The sequence below is a fragment of the Podarcis bocagei genome (assembly GCF_964188305.1).
Source record: "Podarcis bocagei genome assembly, chromosome: 16".
Lineage (NCBI taxonomy): Eukaryota > Metazoa > Chordata > Lepidosauria > Squamata > Lacertidae > Podarcis > Podarcis bocagei.
In genome coordinates, this window is record NC_138142.1 from 15,045,202 (window position 1) to 15,063,361 (window position 18,160).

Below are 18,160 nucleotides of genomic sequence, written 5' to 3' on the forward strand. Positions count from 1 at the left end.
AATTAGGTGCCAATTGGCCAAAGATTCTGCCACAAGGATGTGTGAATCTGTCGGTTTCAGGTTTTATCAGTTTATAATTTTTCACTTCTCCACATTCCCACCTCAGTTTGAGAGATATATACATATTTAAAGTCCACCTGAAAATCCACCAGCCTTTTAGTGCAAATTTCTCTTGATATACACACTTGTCCGCAATTTTGTACACATTTTTTTGCAAAGCAACTTCCCATAACTTAACACAATTTTTGTACGTTATTTTCCCCATTATAGATGCAATTTTTGGCATATGTTACCCAGGTGTAAGCATTTTTGTACACATTACTCAGCTTGAAAAATGCCTTGCAAAATTCAGAGAAGTGTGGTTTCATTTGCATGCTGCTTGGGAACGTTTAAGTTCGCCTTCAAATTTGAACAGCCGAGGGCAATGGGAACTTACTGCCTCACTTAAGTATGCAACAGGATTGCAGCCGTAGGCTTGTAGACATGTCTACTCAGATGTCAGTCCCACTGAATTATATGGGTCTTGCTCCCACGTAAGCATGTATGGGATTGCTTACACCGCAGTCTTATTCTTTGGAGCAGCATTCTTGTCAAGATACGACAAGCGCCCACTATCTGCAATCTCCGGAAACAATTGGAGACATTTTTGCTCCGACAGGCTTTCCCAGCAGCATAAATGAGTATTTACCATAACTGAGGGTTTTAATCTTGTTTTAAATTTGTTTGTTGTTTTAACCTGTTTTGAACTATCTAACATTGAAGCCACCTTGAGATGGTGGGTTGGAGGGCAGTTAATAAAACGGAGATTATAATAATAAAATAATGGTGACAATAATAGCTGAGAGGAACACACAGAATTCCGCGACTTCATTTTTTTCAGAGCAGGAGTGATGATGTCATTTGTCATTTAAAGAACTCTTATACAACTTTAACCGTCATGGGTTCCCCCCGAGTTTCCTTGGAACTGCAGTTTGTTAAGGGTGTGATTCCTTACAATGCACATGCACCCATAACAAGCTACAGTCCTGCAGATTCCCCATGAGTGTGAAAGTGGAATAAAAGCAAGTAAGTGAGGTGATACTGAGGCTAGCATAGGTAGCTAAGAAAGAGAAAGGAGACAGTGAACCAGAGGCTAGAGACTTACAGTATTTCCTTTTCTTTGATGGGGTCCTTACTTCATGCTAGCAGTTCAAATGCTATCCTGTCTTTGCAAGGGAGTTTGCATGTCTAGTTAACAGCTAATTAAAGTTTTAAGCGGCTGAAAGTCTTTTGTCAAAGCTCAGGTGTGTCTCACAAGCCCAAACCACTGAGTTCAGCACAAACAATACATTCAAGGGAGGGAACGTTCTTTCATAAGTCGTGGACTTGTAAAAGGGTATTGGGAAATGATCCAAAATGAATTGGAAAAAATGTTTAAAAAACATTTCCCAAAAAACTTTTCCCCCAAAGCCAGAGTCCTTTCTGTTGGGGATGATTCAGACTGAAATTCCCAGGTGTCAAAAAAAGGTGATTTATGTATGCCACAGTCTGCGGCCCGTGTTTTGTTAGCCCCCAAATGGAAAACGAGCAGGGTCCCAACCAAAGAAGAATGACAACTTAAGTTGACAGAATATGCGCAAACGGATAAAATAAGAGAACAAGAAGAACATACGTTTAAAGAAGATTGGAAAATGTTTATTGACTACATGGGAAATAATTCTGTAAAGCTGAAAACGCTGGCAGCATTAAGATAAATTCAACAGTGTAAATAAGTTTTGATGGATGCAATAATGGAATGCTGAATGGTATAGTACTTTTTGTAAAACATGTAGGGGTTTATGGTGTGTAAAACGAACCATGGAAAGAGAAGCAGGGAAGTCATTGATACCTTAAGGATGTAAAATGAGTATTTTAAATTGTAAAACAGAAAATTTAATAAAAATTATTTGAAAAAACCTGAACTATACATTCAAGAATGGCACTTATTCCGATCCTAATAAATTGAGTTTAATGCCATGCACTGTTCTTTGTGTGCATTTGGGTGTGAATAATAGCGGATCAGCAGAGCTGCCTGCAACTTTTGGACTCTCCTTGGGGCTATTGGGGGTCCAGAACCCCAACTTTTACCCCCACACCACTGTCTGCGGCGTCACAATACGCCTCTCCCCTTCAGCAAGAAATCTCCTTTTCTTCCAATGTCACAGCACAATCCTAACCATGTTTTTTTTTAACTCGGAAATAAATCTCGTAGATATCATAAAGAGACACGATCCCGTAGTCATTTGTGCCGGGCAGGGTCGTTGTGGGGATGCAACATAGCGCTTTACAACGGAGGAAAAGAAGGAGGGAGGGAAAGAAGGAAGGTCTCTGCCCCGAAGCGCTTTCATTTCAACATTAGGAGAGACGCGACGAAAATAGAAGGCGGGTTGTGTGACTTGACAACAACTTCGATAAAGCTATTCCAGGCTCCTCAAAGGACGAGTCTCCTTCCAGACTGGGGGGAATAGCCTGGCTATGGGGCGCAGGATAAGCATAACTGTGGGCTCATGGAAACCATCCTAAGCGGCTGCAGGAAAGGGACCAGACCCTCTTCGCCTTGGGCGGAAGGATATATCTATAGCTCTCCTCAGAAACAAGTGCCCCCCCTCTTCAAACTCAGCAACCCCCCCAAACCCCGCCCTTTTTCCCGACACCCCCCCTTGAGAAGAAAATGAGCCTCGTGCGCGCTTTATTTTTATTTTTTGAGGGGGGTGGGAACTTGGAAGAACGGAATAAAAGCAAACGCGGTCCACAGAGGGGACTATTTGCGCTTCGAGAAGACCCCCTGCCGTCGCGCCGCCTTCGCTCCTATCTATTTTCGATTTTATTTTTGTTGGCCTGAGGGGCGGAGGGATTTCTCGAACGGGGTGATAGGGTCCGGGAGCCTGAGACAAGAAAAGGGAGCCGGGGGTGATGGAGCAGCGGCGTTCGGAACGGGGGTGAGGGAAGAGGAGGGGGGGGCGGTGAGCGGCGCGCCTGCGCAGTCCGCGCCCTCGCCTGCCTGCCTTCGCGGAGCAGCCAAACCCCCACCTCCCCTTGCGCGCGCGTGTATATGTGTGTGTGTGTGGGGCGCAGGCAGCGGCTCCCTTCTCTGCCGCCGGACCCACAGCGTGCCCCCTCCCACATCCCCTCCCCTTTCCTTTCCTTTTTTTATAATTGAAACCTCAGGAGCTTTCCTGCGCTTCTCTCTCTCTCTTTATTTTTGGGAGTCCCCCCCCTTTCTTCCTCTCTGAGAGGGCTGTTCCCCCCCCAAACCCCCACAATGGCTCAGATACTCCCCATAAGATTCCAGGAGCACTTTCAGGTGAGCAACTATTTGGGGGGGGGTGAGGGGAAAGGGATTCCCCCCCATCTTCCTCCCCCCCACTCATTTCAGCCTTGAGGGGATGGGGAATGGAGGGGAAAGGGTGGGTGGGTGGCTTGCGGCCTAGTGTGGCGGTGGGCTCCCCCCCACCTGGGGGAGGGGTTTGAATGGGGTTGAGGGGCGGGAAGACTCCTTGGGAAAGGGCGAGGGGTTCCCTTCTAGGGGGTGGGGTGGGGTGGGGAAGAGGGCCAGAGAGGAGGAATTGTGGGGCAGGCAGGCATCTCTCGGTTGGGGGGGGCTCTATTTCCTTTTTATAAGCCTTTATTGTTTGATAACCTTTTATTGCTTCCTTTTTATAACCCTTTATTCATTCCTCCTTCAGGCAGGATGGCGCAAAGCCTTCCCTGGCTTTTAATTTGTCGCTTGGGGAATGGTGGTGGGGAACATATATTTATATATATATAGATAGATAGATAGAAGACAGACAGACACATATATACACCCACATGCATATTGTAAAATCAGAGTCGTGCTCTTCATTTCAATTATTTTGCCCTTATTGCACCTGATTCTGGCTTGGTGATGTTTCCTAGTTTTTGATGGCAGCCTTTTGCGGGTATTTGTGCAGAGTCACTGGCTGCCTGAATGACTGACTCCCCTCCTCCTCCCCCTCTCTCTTTTTTTGGTGTGTATGGAGAGGGAGGCTCCGAGTTGCTTGTCTGCATTACTACACCATAAGGAATATTTGTGGGGAAGGGAGTGCAGAGAAGGACATCTTCACATTAGAGCATGGAAAACGGGCCGCACCTGCGTCCCTGCATTTCTGGTGTTTTTTTTTTCCGGCCGATCCATCGGTTGTGGGGTGGTGGCCGCGGCTTGTGTTTGGGAACCTCTGAGCCCTGCAAATGGATCTGCAAGATGGGGAAGGATTGAGCAAATAGATTGCATCTTGTTCCCGAGAACGGCAGGGCTCTGAAAATCTGTTCCCTTCTACAGTACTTCTGTCTCTTCTAGAAGCATTCCTGATGCCACTTTAAAAACAAGAACACAACGCTACTCACTTGGAGGATGGGCTGCTTTAAGGAAATTGATCCCAGTCTCAAATAGTGAGGCAAAGACTGCAGATAGTTACGTGAAAGAACTGCTATTTGGGGTGGGGAGAGGAGAGAGAGATTGCTCTGAATCAAGTGTTTCTTAAGTGTTTGCTTAAGAAAAGGCAGTTTATGGCAGGAATTAAAGGAATTCTCTAAATGAATGAGAGAACAGGAAGTGGACTTGGCAAATGCTCCCTCCTTTACCCTCCCTTCCCCTCTTAGGACAGAGGCATCCATTTCAAAATGTGAACTGCCTGGTGACACCATGCCTTTTGTTAGTGTTTAGTACTGTGTGCTGAATTTCACATTTCTCATTTAGTGTTGTTTAAACATCTTAGGTTTCCCCTAGTGAGTGGTATGAGCTAAGTGCTTCATAGTTTCCAGGCACACAAGATGTAGTTGTATTACGCACTTGGTCCTATAGACGTTTCTCCATATAGCTGAGTAACAGCAACAAAATACCGTAAAAATGAAATTGGAGTGTGGGGAGAAAGCTTAATGACTAAGGGCTTATTAGCTGGGTGTGTGTTGACTTGGAAGTAAGTTCCACTGTGTTCAGTGAGACATATGCCTAGGATTGCAGATTTAAAATTCTCCCAACATTTGTACTCCACATGAGTTAAGTCTCATATTTGGATTCACAGGAAGTATTAGTTGCACATAAGTATCACATTTCTATTCAGCTTGACTTTCCAGTAGATTCCTTAACACTGCAAATCACTTTGATTCTATGGCTATCTTCAAACTTTCTTAAAAAATTCTTCTGATTTATTTCAATCACTGTTCTTCAGCTAATTGCCTTCCAGATTCCTTTTTCAGTTGATTTCGCATTCTGCATAATTTCTTCGGTTTCATTAGCCTCTGGGCTTTCTGGTCCTTCAGCTTCTCAATATTTATTTCAGTTATGTCCCTCTGTTCCTCCAAAGAGTTCCAGATGGTGTACCCCTTCCCCCTCTCCATTTTATTATAACAGCAAGCCTGTGAGGTGGTTAGACTGAGAGATGGTGGCTGCCACAAGGTCACCCAGTGAAGTACATGGCTGAGTAGGAATTTATATTTGTGCGCCCCCAGTCCTAACCTGACTCAACCACTAAATTGTACTAGCCAGGACCTATGCAATGTTTTAACTTATCTGAACTTGCACAAGCCATAACACCAGCTTGGTCAGTGAGTGATGGAAACATCACTGCCATAAGTACAATAAAGGATAAGCTGAACTTCAGTTTTGAACATGAGTGACTGCACTAAATACTGATATGGTCACTGCTGTAGCAAGACAGTGTTACGCTGGCATTCCATATATAAAGGAAAAAGGTTCAGACTCGAAATACTGGATTTCTGTATATTAACCAGACACAAGCTGCAGGTATAGTTTTAGAAGGGACAGTACTGACAGATTGGTGTGTATGGTGTGAGCATCTCTCAGTATCTTTCTTTGTGGGGTAAATAACATAAACACTTTTCTGAATGGGTACTCTGGGTGTTCTGTTGTCCCACACAACTTCCTGGGAGACTTTCAGATCGTCTACAAAGTTTTGGGAGGGGGGGAAGCAGACAAATTTATTGTGTAGGCTTGGTATTTAACCTTTTACTTGTGTTTCAACAGAAAATGAGATAACTCTTTTAAAATTACATTTTAAAACTGTATTTTAACTGGAAGATAATATAGTTACAAGCACTCTTAAAATAGACTCCAGAATCCCTCAATGCGGTTGTTGTATTGTTGGACAACTTGGTGCAATATGTAGAGTGAATTATATCAATCTGTGGGGCGTTTGCCTACCTTCTTGAGTTGTAATTCCACAGATCCTTATTGCTTAGCCCAGGGATGGGGAACATGTGGCCCTCCAGATCTTATTGGACTAAAACTCCCATCATTCCTGACCACTGGCCAAGCTGGCTAGGGGCTGATGGGAACTATGAGTTCTGGAGGGTCACAGGCTGACCACCTCTGGCTTAGAGATGCCATTGCCAATCATAATATTAAAAGGTGCTATACAGTATTTTCATATGTAATCATAAGCCATTGCAATATCCAATACATTTTACTGTAACATGAATTACAAAAAAACCCTACTCATTTACTGTTTAACTCAACACTTCAATAACAGAGTTGACAGTCCCCTACTAACTGACATTCTTCATCTCTCTTCACTATTGAAATCTTGCTGGCGATCATATGGGATTTTGCCCATTTAATAAACAAAACAGCAGATAGAATGATAGCCAAGTCAAATATGATCTGGTTTGTCAGCAAAAAGGCCAGTAAGTCCTCTCCCGGTCGAGCCTCTTTCCCACACTCAGTGACTTTGCCTGTCCAGGGCAATTATATAGACTGTACTGTTAAAGGGGTGTCACTTTGAACTGCCCTAATGTAACCGAATAGTTTGTCTTATGCAATCTTGCCAGGAAAATTACTCTTGCACACTTTGGATAGTTAAGTTTGGTTCTGTATGGTAGAAGAAAACTCTTGATACTCAGCTTTAAGTTGAAAGGAGATAGTCTTTATATATTAATCTCTGCCAATAACTCATAAACCTAAATCCATGATACACTGCCTTATCAGGCCCCAAACTATATATGTTTGTTTTCCTGGCTACCTTTTATATTCTGGCTGCTTTGTGGCTGCCCATTTATTTTGGATAACATAATCCAGTAATAGTCCTGCTATTTACTAAAGATGCCAACTTCAATAGATTAGCTTTGTCTCTTAACAGAAAGGATGACATGCCATATGGTATTCCGTTATTGATTTTGAATGGATCCAATCTTCTTCAGATCCATATTACCCCAAAGCTGTGCTCTGTTGAGCAGCTGACCCACAACTTTTGCCTGAAAAAACATTTTTGAAGTGTATGTGGAGTTGATTGAGCTGGAATTCTGCCCTGGAAGTATTTGCATTTTTGTTTCTAGATCATGGTGTAAGAGGAAAATCAAAGCACGGGCAACTCCTCACTTGTGCACAATCTATTTGAATGTGACTGCCCACATGTGTGGGAACACAAGGCTTGTAAGGAGACCCTCCCCGGAGCCTGAAGAGGACAGAGAAGAGAGAGGGGCTTTGTTTTGGATGCTCGGCCTACCTGCCTAACAGCTGATGTGTGGGAAAGTGCCTGCCTGCTGCTGCTGCTGCACTACCCTGTATGTCAGCTGCTAGGTGGGAAGGCTGAACAGCCTCAACAAAGCCCTGCTGTGCCTCCGGCTTGCGAGGAGACCATCCCCAGAGCCCGAAGAGGGCCACCTTGTGAGCCACAAGGACCCTCCAGGGTGTTCCCCACTTGCACACATTTTGCTTATGTGCAAGGAGCCCCTGATTGTAACCTCCGCGTAAGTGGGGAGTCACCTGTAATGACTATGCTGCTCTTCAGTGACTGAAATCAAGTTCCAATTCATTCAAAGGATGTAGGATAGGCATGGAGAAAGCTATGAATGCCATGGTACTTTAGTTCGGTTGTGTTGATTTTTGGAGAGTCATGGAGGAGCTAAACCTCTTCAAAAATTAAATGGAAACACGGAAGAATATCCTGTTTGTCTGATTAAAATAGTTTGTGATGTTTAATTATTACTTTTGTGAAAGCTTGGCATAAGTAACAACTGCATGCCAGCATCTACTAGCATTCCTTGAATTTCTGATGTTTAGATCAGGTAGCCTACCTGTGAGATGAGTTGTCTAAGATATTCCTGAGACAACATGCAAGGTTATGGTCTTAAGGCAAGAACCTTGGTGCAAAGCACTGAAAGCATTTCAAGTCTGCCAGCATCTTATGACAAAAACGCCATGAGCACACCTACACATTCTTCTAGATGAGTAGCTGGCAAATCATTATCTGAATATAGAACCCCCTCACTGACAGAATAATTTCCTAAGGAGAATGCAGTCGTGCTGAAAGTTCAAGGAGCAGCACCAAGGCTTCGAAACTGACTTCATCGATTCTCTTCATCAGTTCCATCCAGTTGTGCAGGAACAAATAGCTAGGAAATAGTTTTGATTTACCAGTTTTCTGGCAATATTTTCTCACTAATGGTTGTGTAGTAGCAAACCACTTACTTTGCATGGGCTTTGTTAGTAGGTAACAGCCAGTGTCAGAAACTGAGATATGAAAGCTTGGCGCTAAATGGCACTTTAAACATAGGTTATGGGCGCAACAATAGAATGTCTAGGCGTGCTTTTTTTAATATAACGAAAATAAAAAGCTGAAAATGAACTGCAGCTAAACTGTTCATTTTTCACATGGTCTATTCCTTCCCCTGCCCAGCCCCTAATATTCTTAAGAGAGTCTCTTCTCCAGTCTACAGAGAGTAGCTGTAAGTGAGGAGGCAGAAAAAGGTCCTCCTTTTCTTCTACTCTGCAGTTTTAATGTGAAATCTTAGGCACAGTACTGCACCAAGAGCTCAGAAACTGCTTGTGCTAATGAAATTCCCTGTTGCAAAACAACAACAATTAATAATAATAATTATTTATTTATTATTTATACCCTGCCCACGTGGCTGGGTTTCCCCAGCCACCCTGGGTGGCTTCCTTTGACATCTGGTAGGAGGGCATTCCACAGGGCGGGCGCCACTACTGAGAAGGCCCTTTGCCTGGTTCCCTGTATCTTGGCTTCTCACAGTGAGGGAACCGCCAGAAGGCCCTCAGCTCTAGACCTCAGTTTCCAGGCAGAATGATGAGGGTGGAGACCTGGAACATTGCGCCTAGGATGCGCCTAGAACATTGGGAGTTTTGAGCACTGGTAACAGCTAAGCCATTAACCATGGCTTACTGAACTATCCTGTGAATACAGCCTAAGCGGCCCTGTTTTGCTCCAACCTTACTCGAATGGGGAAGAAAACTACAAATGGCTGGCTTAGCATTACATCTGAACCCATGCTTGTGGTTTGTTTTGCCCAGGCAAGCCACATCTGGGAAGTGACCAAGAAACAATTGCTTCCTGCTTGTGGTTTGCTTAGGCATAACAAATCAGGGTTTTAACTTAGTGCTTATGGTATGTATCCCCACTCAAGACGAGAAGTGTGAAGCAACAGTATTCAGGCTGCATGCACACTATAGTTTAGTTAATTCTTTGAAGCTGCACATGGAGACAGCCAGTGTGACCCCAAAGTACATGTTTACTTGCATTCCTATATTGGAGTATTTGCTGCCCTCCTATCATAATTGCACATGATTCCCACTGGAAATTGGGTACGTGAATAATATAGGCAGGGATAAAATCTGCTTGTATAGAATCTTTTCTTCTGTATTGGGGTGGGGGGGTATTCCTTTTCCTACATATGAACGTTAAATGCAATTAAAAAATAGCAGCCAACACCTTGACTAAAGAAGCTCCTTATGTACTGCTGTAAATGTAATGTGGCCTCTTCTCCCCCCCCCTCAGTCCCCCCCCCCAGTTGTATATCTCCTGCTGTATTTGGAGAGCTCACCTTGCTGCAGTGTATCTAAAACATAATCTCAAGGAGACTTTGATTCTGTGTTCTTCCTTCCCTAAGCTTCACTCAGGCTTCTTCACATTTACTCAGAAAATAAAAGTGCAGTGCTTCTCCTGAAGATGCTCACTCCTTCACTTCGAAGGCTCTGCAAGAGTACAGAGTTGGTTGTGAAGACCACTTCTCTGCTACACAATAGTAAACTTGAAGCCTTGCAAGCCCTTCAGAGGGAATGACCTTTGTTTGGGGGCAGCTTGACAGGCCCTTTTGAGAGTTAAGTTGTTCCATCACTACCACCCCAGGCAATTGCAAGGGAAAGGCTGTTCAGGCTGTAATAACTAGAGATGCTCTAAAAGGTAGGGTAATTTCTTCACTGGGATCAGGCAATATGTCACAGAATAGTGGCAAGCTTTTCACCTCTCCACAACTCTTCATCGTGCAAGGTGTTAGACAAAATAGGGGTGGAGAAAATAAAGAAGCTGTAGTAGAAAAAAATGAAGCTGGATGTTCCCGCTTTAAGACCAGTTTTTAGAAGCTGTTTACATTTTTCAGTTACTTCAGTTGTGGAACACTGTACATTGCTGTGGAATACCTTGGGCAAAAAGGTTCATGACTGAATTGGAAAAAGAAAAGTGTGTATAATGGAGAAGTGTCCAAATATTTACAGGTCTGTGAAAAGAATAACTATTGCAGTAATTGCTCTCTTTGCAGTTTCCCCTGGGGATTACTTGACCTTTTATCTATCTTTGTCAGCTAGTAGAATATCGGTAGTTTCAGAGCTGGTCTGACTACAGAAAAACTTCATTTAATAGGAACACCGAGGGGCGGATATAAAGTGACCTGCCCAGAACATTGAGCCAGATTAAAGGCCCCCTTAGGGTCTCCAGATTTCCATCTTTCTGAAAATAGTTTATATAGATACCTTCCCATGCTTCTGCCATTGCTACTGAAGAATCTAAGCCTCTTCTTGTTTGTGAATGTGGAACACAGACCCTGCAGGATCTGATTGTCTCTGCATGGGAATTGTCACCTCTGGTCAGCCCAATTAGGGCTATACAAGATTGAATGATCTCTGCAGGACTATATGAGATTGAATAATCTCTGCAGATTTAAAGATGGTACAGCAAGTATACTGGTGTATTTGTGGGCAGGACTTGAAAATTTCGTGAAAGCTGTACCAGATAAACCAGAAGGGACTATTTTGATAGCAGCCCTTATTTCATGCAAAGGTGTGATCAAACTTTTAGTTATGGAATTACTTCTCTTTTGGGTGGGGGGTGTGTGTGTGTAGGTGGTATGCAGAAGGAAACACACTTTAAATTATAGAAGGGGTAATAAAACATTTCTATTAGCTGCTATTTTTATGCCTATTACAAACCGTTTCCAGTCATGTCTCATGAGAACAGCATGTAAGTGCAGTAAAAACTGCCTGTTGATGTAAGAATGGAATGTTGCCATAACTGGATGGCAAATAAATATGGCAAGGGGTAACCTCTTCTTGCTTATTTGGTGTTCCATGATAAAACTTGGAAATATGTTTGTCTCTCTCAGTAAACAGTTTGCTTATGTGCTGTATATACACTGTGCTCAAAGCTGCTGACAGAAAGCAGACAAATACAATGAGCACAGTATTTTAGATACTGTTTTTAGGCCACCTTTCATTCCATAGAATCCATGGGCAGTGTATACAAGATACAAAAACAATGCAACATTAAAACATGAACATTGCAAACAGGACACTAAATTCAGCAGCAGTCATAAAATAAAAGTGAAGCTTTAGATGTAACTCAGATGCCTGGGTAAAAACAGAAATGCGTCTCTAACTCATGCTGGAGAATTGGCAAAGAGGGAGGCAGCCGCATTTCAAACAGTAGGTAGTTTCACAAGCAGGTGCCACCACAGAGAAGGCCTTCTCCTGTGTCGCTACACAATGGACCTCACCCTGAGAAGAGACAACTCATCAGATATCAATGCTTAAGTTAGCAGATATGGGAAGAGACATTCCTTCATGTATTTGGTCCCAAGTCTTGTCAGGATTCAGCTTCAGTTCACTGGCTCTCATCTAATAACTGTACAGCTTCTCCTGATATTAAGATCATGTTGGGTGTTGGCAACACACTGATGAACTTATACTTCAAATCCCTGAATGACTTCACCTGGTGGCTTTGTACAGATACTAAACAACGTGGGGGACAAGAGGTAACACTCTGGATTCCACAGCATAAAAACCATGGAGTTGAGCAGCAGTTTCACAATGCTACTCTCTGGTTGCAGTCCTACAGAGTGGGTCAAGTCTCTGAACCCACAGCTGCCTCAGGAGGATACAGTGGTCAGTAGTTTCAAACGTCACAAAGAGATCCAGGAGAATCAACAAAGGTTGCACTCCTCCCATCTGTCTCCCAGAATACTTCATGAATTGGGGTGATCAAGGTGCCAAACCCAGATTAAAGTGAGCCTAGATATTCCATTTTTTCTACCGCCCCTCCCACAGAGAGGCATCTTCCCCACCCCCGGCTCACAATAGCCATATTAAACATTAGAATACCGACAATATAATATGGACAATTGAAACATTAAAAATTAAATTCAGAAATTCGTATTAAGAGGTCTAAGGGTAAGATGTATATCCCAGATTGCAGCAAAAGAAAAAGATAAAACAGACAAAATTGAATGAATGAGCCTCCAACCCTAACAAACTGATGGATCTTCGTAATTTTTTTCTGGGACAATTGTACCAAGGAATGTAATTGAACATTTATTGTATAAAAAAAATAATGTGAATATGACAAGCTAAATTTAAGAACTTGCAAGCCCAGTCCTTCCTTATCCTACCTTCTCAGCGGGATGTTGGAGAAACTTTTAAAAATTGATTAATACAGCACCTCTAATATGCTGCAACTTGCATACCTTCCAGCTATTACTTCCTCTCATTTTTAATGCATGTTTTGCTAGATAATTTTAGAAAGAAATAATCATATTCAAGGGCGTAGTGGGTCCTTCTGTTGCTTTTTGTTGGACTTCTGTGTTGATGGTTCCTGGTTCACAGTTAACTGTAATCGGTTTACTGCTGTTAAAAAGCTAAATAACTCAAGTAGACAATCTTCAGTAGAAGCTTTTGAGTCTTGTGCTACTGTCAAACGTACAATGTCGCTGGCTGGTTCCCCACAGCAAAATGCTTGAAAATGGTTGTCTTTATTGGGGGAAGCATCATAGCTTAGTGGTTGAGCATCTCCTTTGCATTCAGAAGGTCACAGATTCAATCATTGGCATCTCCAGGTAGGGCTGGGGAAGACTCGCTGCCTGAAGCCCCAGAGAGCTGCTGGTGCTCAATATTGGCAGTACTGAGCTAGATGGACCCAGTGGTTTGATTCTGTACTAGCAGGTTCCTGTCTTTCTAGGACAAGCCTACAGAGTTGCTGATAGAAAACTTATAGTAAGGAACTTCCCTCTGTCCCATTCACTGAATGGATTTAAAATGAGGAGTACTGAAGTTGCACACAGGCCACAACGTTCTACTTCCTGTTGGTGCAGATAAACTTACTTCAGTGTATAGACTTGCTATACGCTAAACATGTTGCCATTTATGGCATACAATCCAGCTAATAAACGCTGGAATAATAAATATGGGGAAGATTAGCACAATAGCTTGGGAATGTAACCCTGCAAAAACATTCTTTCAGCAAGAATGTTTGAGATGTGCAAGTTGCTGTGAAATCTGGAATAAAGCAGCTAGATTGAGCGAAACTAGAAATGTTGAACCCTGCTTCAATATTGGGGGAATTGGTACCATGTATAACGGAGGGTTTCCATGCCAGAGATGCCAATGGCTCTGAGTCAACATATGTTAACAAACTGCTCTGGTAACTAGGAATCTATTTCCAGAGAGGTGGGTGTGTTGACGCTGTGTTGAAGCAAAAACAGAATATTGTGGTACCTTAAATAAACAACGTGTTAAAAGATTTAACAAATGAATTGTGTCATCATCTTTCATGGTCTCGCATCCACTTCACCGGCGAAGAGCACGAGAAGAGCTCTGCTGGATCACACCAAAAGCCCATCTAGCCCTCCAACCTGTTCTCACAGTGACCTACCAGTTGCTTATGGGAAGTCCACAACCAGGTCCTTTGTGCATTTGATGAAACGGGTGCCAGCCTACAAATATTTATGACCTAATGCATTTGTTCAGTATTGAAGGTGCCACAAGACACTCCTTTGTTCTTGTAGGAATTGATTGGATCTGGTTCTTGGTTTGAAGAGATTGTTGAGTACTATTTCACATGTAATGTAGCCTTCATTACGTATACTCCGGATGGGGATAAGAGGGAGATAGTAGCCAGGTTTATGCAACACGCAGTGAGGATTCATGAAAGCTATGCAACACTGACTTAAGTATTAGATGAAGGCTGTTTGTTGGTTGGGGGGTTGTTGTTGTGTTTTTTGGTGAGTGGTTTTTCTGTATTGAACCCTACTGGAATGCCAATAAAGGTTTGAGAATCTGACTACTATTAATTTCACTGGGTGAAAGCTATGCATCCCTCCTACAACTGGTTGTTAAAAATTTAAATAGTCAGTGGGCTGGGTTATGAACATGGTGCATAGTGAAGCAGTCCCATGAACACTGCAAATCTTTGCATGGATATACCTGATCTGTATTCACAAATAGCTTACCTGCCCCCACATCTAATGTAATAGAGTAGTTTTTGAAGGTTTAAGTGAGCCACACTGTGAAGAAACACCAACTCCATGATCACTGTGAGTTGCTTTCTGATCACAAAGATATATGTAAAACCTGTGTAGTCAACTGCTCCTAATACCACTTTCCCCAGAGAGAAGTGTCTGTTCTAGGAATAAACAGTGATGGCATGGTGGCATTTTGCCACATGTGCAGATTTCCCCGCCAAGCAGTCCTTGTCTGTGGTCATGCAAGGTTTTTACCAATAATTTGCTTTTTTTTTTACAGCTCCAAAATCTTGGAATTAATCCAGCAAACATTGGATTCAGTACCTTAACAATGGAATCTGATAAATTCATATGTATTCGAGAAAAAGTTGGTGAGCAAGCACAGGTTGTGATCATAGACATGAGCGATCCAACCACTCCTATCAGGCGCCCAATCTCTGCAGAAAGTGCCATCATGAATCCAGCTTCTAAAGTAATTGCTCTGAAAGGTAAGTTTTATTTTCTTTGCATTATCTTGGGAGGATTGTTGTGCAGCAGCACATGTGTTGGTTCTACTTTGAACCCGTGTGCAGTATGTTAAGATTTGGTTGCATTTTGGTAACCATTGTATCAGTCAGGGAATGCTGTAAATAATGGGATTGAGTTGTACTAGGAATGAAGTGGCTTGGAAAGTTTGCTTAATGTAGGACTTGTCAAAGCAAAGTATTAGGTTAATATTAAGATGCTATTGTACAGTAAGCTTTGAATTATTTTTTTCAAGGCTGGGAAAATCAATAGGCACCACCAATTCCAATACCTCTGGGTATCTTTTCCAGCCAAGTACTGCTTTTGCAGGGCAGTATTTTGGGGTGGCAGGGAAGGCAAGCATCTACTAAATAAAGCTTGGATTGTGTTGCATGTTTGGTTTAAAGTCCTAAAACTGAAAAAGTAAAGCTTCGGTTGCAGCTAGTCCTAGAAGCTATGTGATCTTCTAGGTGCTGCCTAATCACCATGTAAAAATATACATACCGAAGCAGATGCAAAAACTCATTGGTGTCTAATATATAAAATGGTTTCACTTTCACTGACTGTGTACTTTCTTTCCTGCATTCTTGTCTTAAAACAGATGGTGAGTTAACTTTGTACTGACACACTTCATGTTTAATAGTTTTGGAATGGTCTCATCTCATAAAAAGTACTAAATTCTGCAGGAGGCAATTTGGCATGTCACTTGTAGAGATAATTGTAATCTAGATGCTAAAATTTTGAGTTTGGGCAAATGAAACTATTTATCCTCTGAAACCACTTGTGACTTGATGGTAGTAACTGTACCAATAGATGGTTAAACCCAGCCTTAACCACAGTACAGTTAACTGACAAAATCAAGTCGCAATACTTTTATGAGAGACCTTTGCTGGCATGGTGTCTTGTGTGCTAGTCACTTCTTTTATTTTAAATGTGGTACTTGGTCTTAAAAGTCCATGGCAATGCTCGCAGGGGTCCACGATGCTACTTCAAAAATTGGCTTGCGTTGAAAATCTGTGAACAACTCGGAAGTATGTAGGCAGCTGCCACTTAGAATGCCCATGCTCACCAAAACACCTTGTTGGTAGCAAAGGGCTGTGAATGGACAACATGGGACTAATAACCCCAGTGTTATCTTTGACATAAGATTCAGTACACACACAGTGCTTTAATTCTAATTGTCTTGGCCCCCTGTGAATCAAGCTCTTGGCCAGAAGAGCTAATATTTTGTGATAGCCCTTGGCATAACTACCTAATACACTATTTTGTTGCTATACCACGTGTGCTAACCCCAGAGATGCAAGTAACTGAACATAACTTGGTGCCTCATCTCCTCCCTCAATCTCCATCAAGAGCTCTTGCAGCATTACCACGTCACTTCCCACTTTTTTCTTTAAAAGAGTGTTCAGAAATAAAAGTGTTCAGATGAGTGGCCATGACAGCACATAATTATTTAGGAGGAGCAGTAACAGGGTTATAGCTTGCCCAGAAACCTATTACCCCAACAGAAACGTAGACCGACTTGTATTAAAATGTGGAGGAAACGTTGCTTTAGAAAAGCACTTAAATGTTCCCTGCAGATGGGAGTGTGGTGCTGGCAAACCAACTGCGTATTATGTCTTTCCTGAAGCTCAGGTTCCTTGTGTGAACAGTGAACATACATTACCAGTCCCTCAGAAATGTAATGCTTCTCAGAACTGTGATAAGAGTATGGTGCGTGCATACAAATTGCATTTCTGGATTGCATGTGGCATTCCTACAGTGATCAAAGCATTATTGTCCTTGTATGGATGTATCCTGTGTTTGTAATGTACTGTGAGAGCACCAGTGATCTGTGTTGGAACAGAATGGGGGGACGTAGTACTTTTCATAGGGCATTTCCATACACAAAGCATGGGAATGCAAAAAGGCAATTTCATACTCTACTCTTGCAGAGATGTAAAGTGTTCATAAAGCCTCTCCCCCTTCTCCCAAATTTGTCACCTGAGTAGATGTCTGACTTTCAGTTAAGATAAGCAATGTAATTAAATGGTTCTTTTTATTATTATATTAAAAAAACAAACCTTGCTGCTTTATACTTAATATTTTTTTGAGGTGAGAATCCATCGTGGGCAAGCTTCTGTAGTGGGATGATGACATATGATCAGTTCTGCTGGAAGAAACTTTACTTGAGAGTGGGGGTGAAATTGTTGCATGTTGCTCTTCCCCTAAATTCTGTTGGAGCATTCCAGTCCTAGCAGCCTACTCGAACATGAGTGTGCTTGTTAGGGCTCTTCCTGCTCTTGGCATGCTCTCTCCATAACGGTTTTGTGCAAAGAAATTGTAGTTGAAAAAGCCACCATTATCACCAAGTGGGAGGATAGAATCTGCTTGCATCTATCTCATGGCCCCCTTTGCCTTGCTGTCTACATCCCCACCCCCCCGTACATGTATGTGTAAATAAACTCCACAACTGCGGCGACTTTTTATGCATCTGACTTGGGCTCTTGCCCATCAATGGCTAAGCCATAATCTAGCCTTTAAGGTTCCGCCAATACTTCGGTTTTGCTGCAAGAGACCAGAACTGCTATCCCTTGAAATTTGGTAAACAAAAATTGTACGCGTTCCAATTGCTTGTCAGGAACACACTGCTGAAGAGCGAGTGCTTTGCAGTACTTTTTTTGTATTTAAATCTGACAGCATTAGTCTTCACTATATTGCTTTAATAGCAGGGCTGCATTCATAAAGTTGGGAGTTGGCACAGTAGTTCAAACATATGTGTCAAAGAACCCTGTGAGGAAAAATGTCTAAAATTAGGCATAAAATTAGCTTAGGCCAAGAGAACTCCCCCAGCCTCTTTTAGTTGCGTAGAAAAAAACACACTCAACCCCCCCCCCCAGTCAAGGTTCAAAGGGTTACCCTGCATGCAGTTGAAATAAAAAGTAGAGGCTGAGGAATGCAATGAGAGTCAAACCTTTCAGGGACACTGTACACAGATGTGAAAAAACAAGATTTTGATTGAGTGTGGTGACTCTTTGGCATGCCTGAGGTAAGTTGTAGGAGGAAATATCATGGGGTTCCTAATGAAACGCATAAACCCCTACCCTGACTACTACTAATTTTTGTCAATCAGGCCCACCTTGTGAATTGTAATTGAGGA

General features: G+C 42.6%; 1 protein-coding gene across 4 annotated transcripts in view; it reads left to right on the plus strand.

Moving 5' to 3' along the window:
- Window positions 1-2,989: 2,989 nt before the first annotated feature.
- Window positions 2,990-18,160, plus strand: part of CLTCL1 (clathrin heavy chain like 1) — a 59,935-nt gene continuing 44,764 nt past the window's right edge. For 2 of the 4 annotated variants that reach the window (XM_081174642.1, XM_081174643.1), the window contains exons 1-2: window positions 2,990-3,322; window positions 14,798-15,005. In XM_081174642.1, coding sequence (XP_081030768.1) covers window positions 3,281-3,322; window positions 14,798-15,005 — 250 coding nt within the window. In that variant the 5' untranslated portion in view covers window positions 2,990-3,280. The remainder of the gene's footprint in view (window positions 3,323-14,797; window positions 15,006-18,160) is intronic. The other 2 variants (XM_081174640.1, XM_081174641.1) reach the window with 1 other exon arrangement.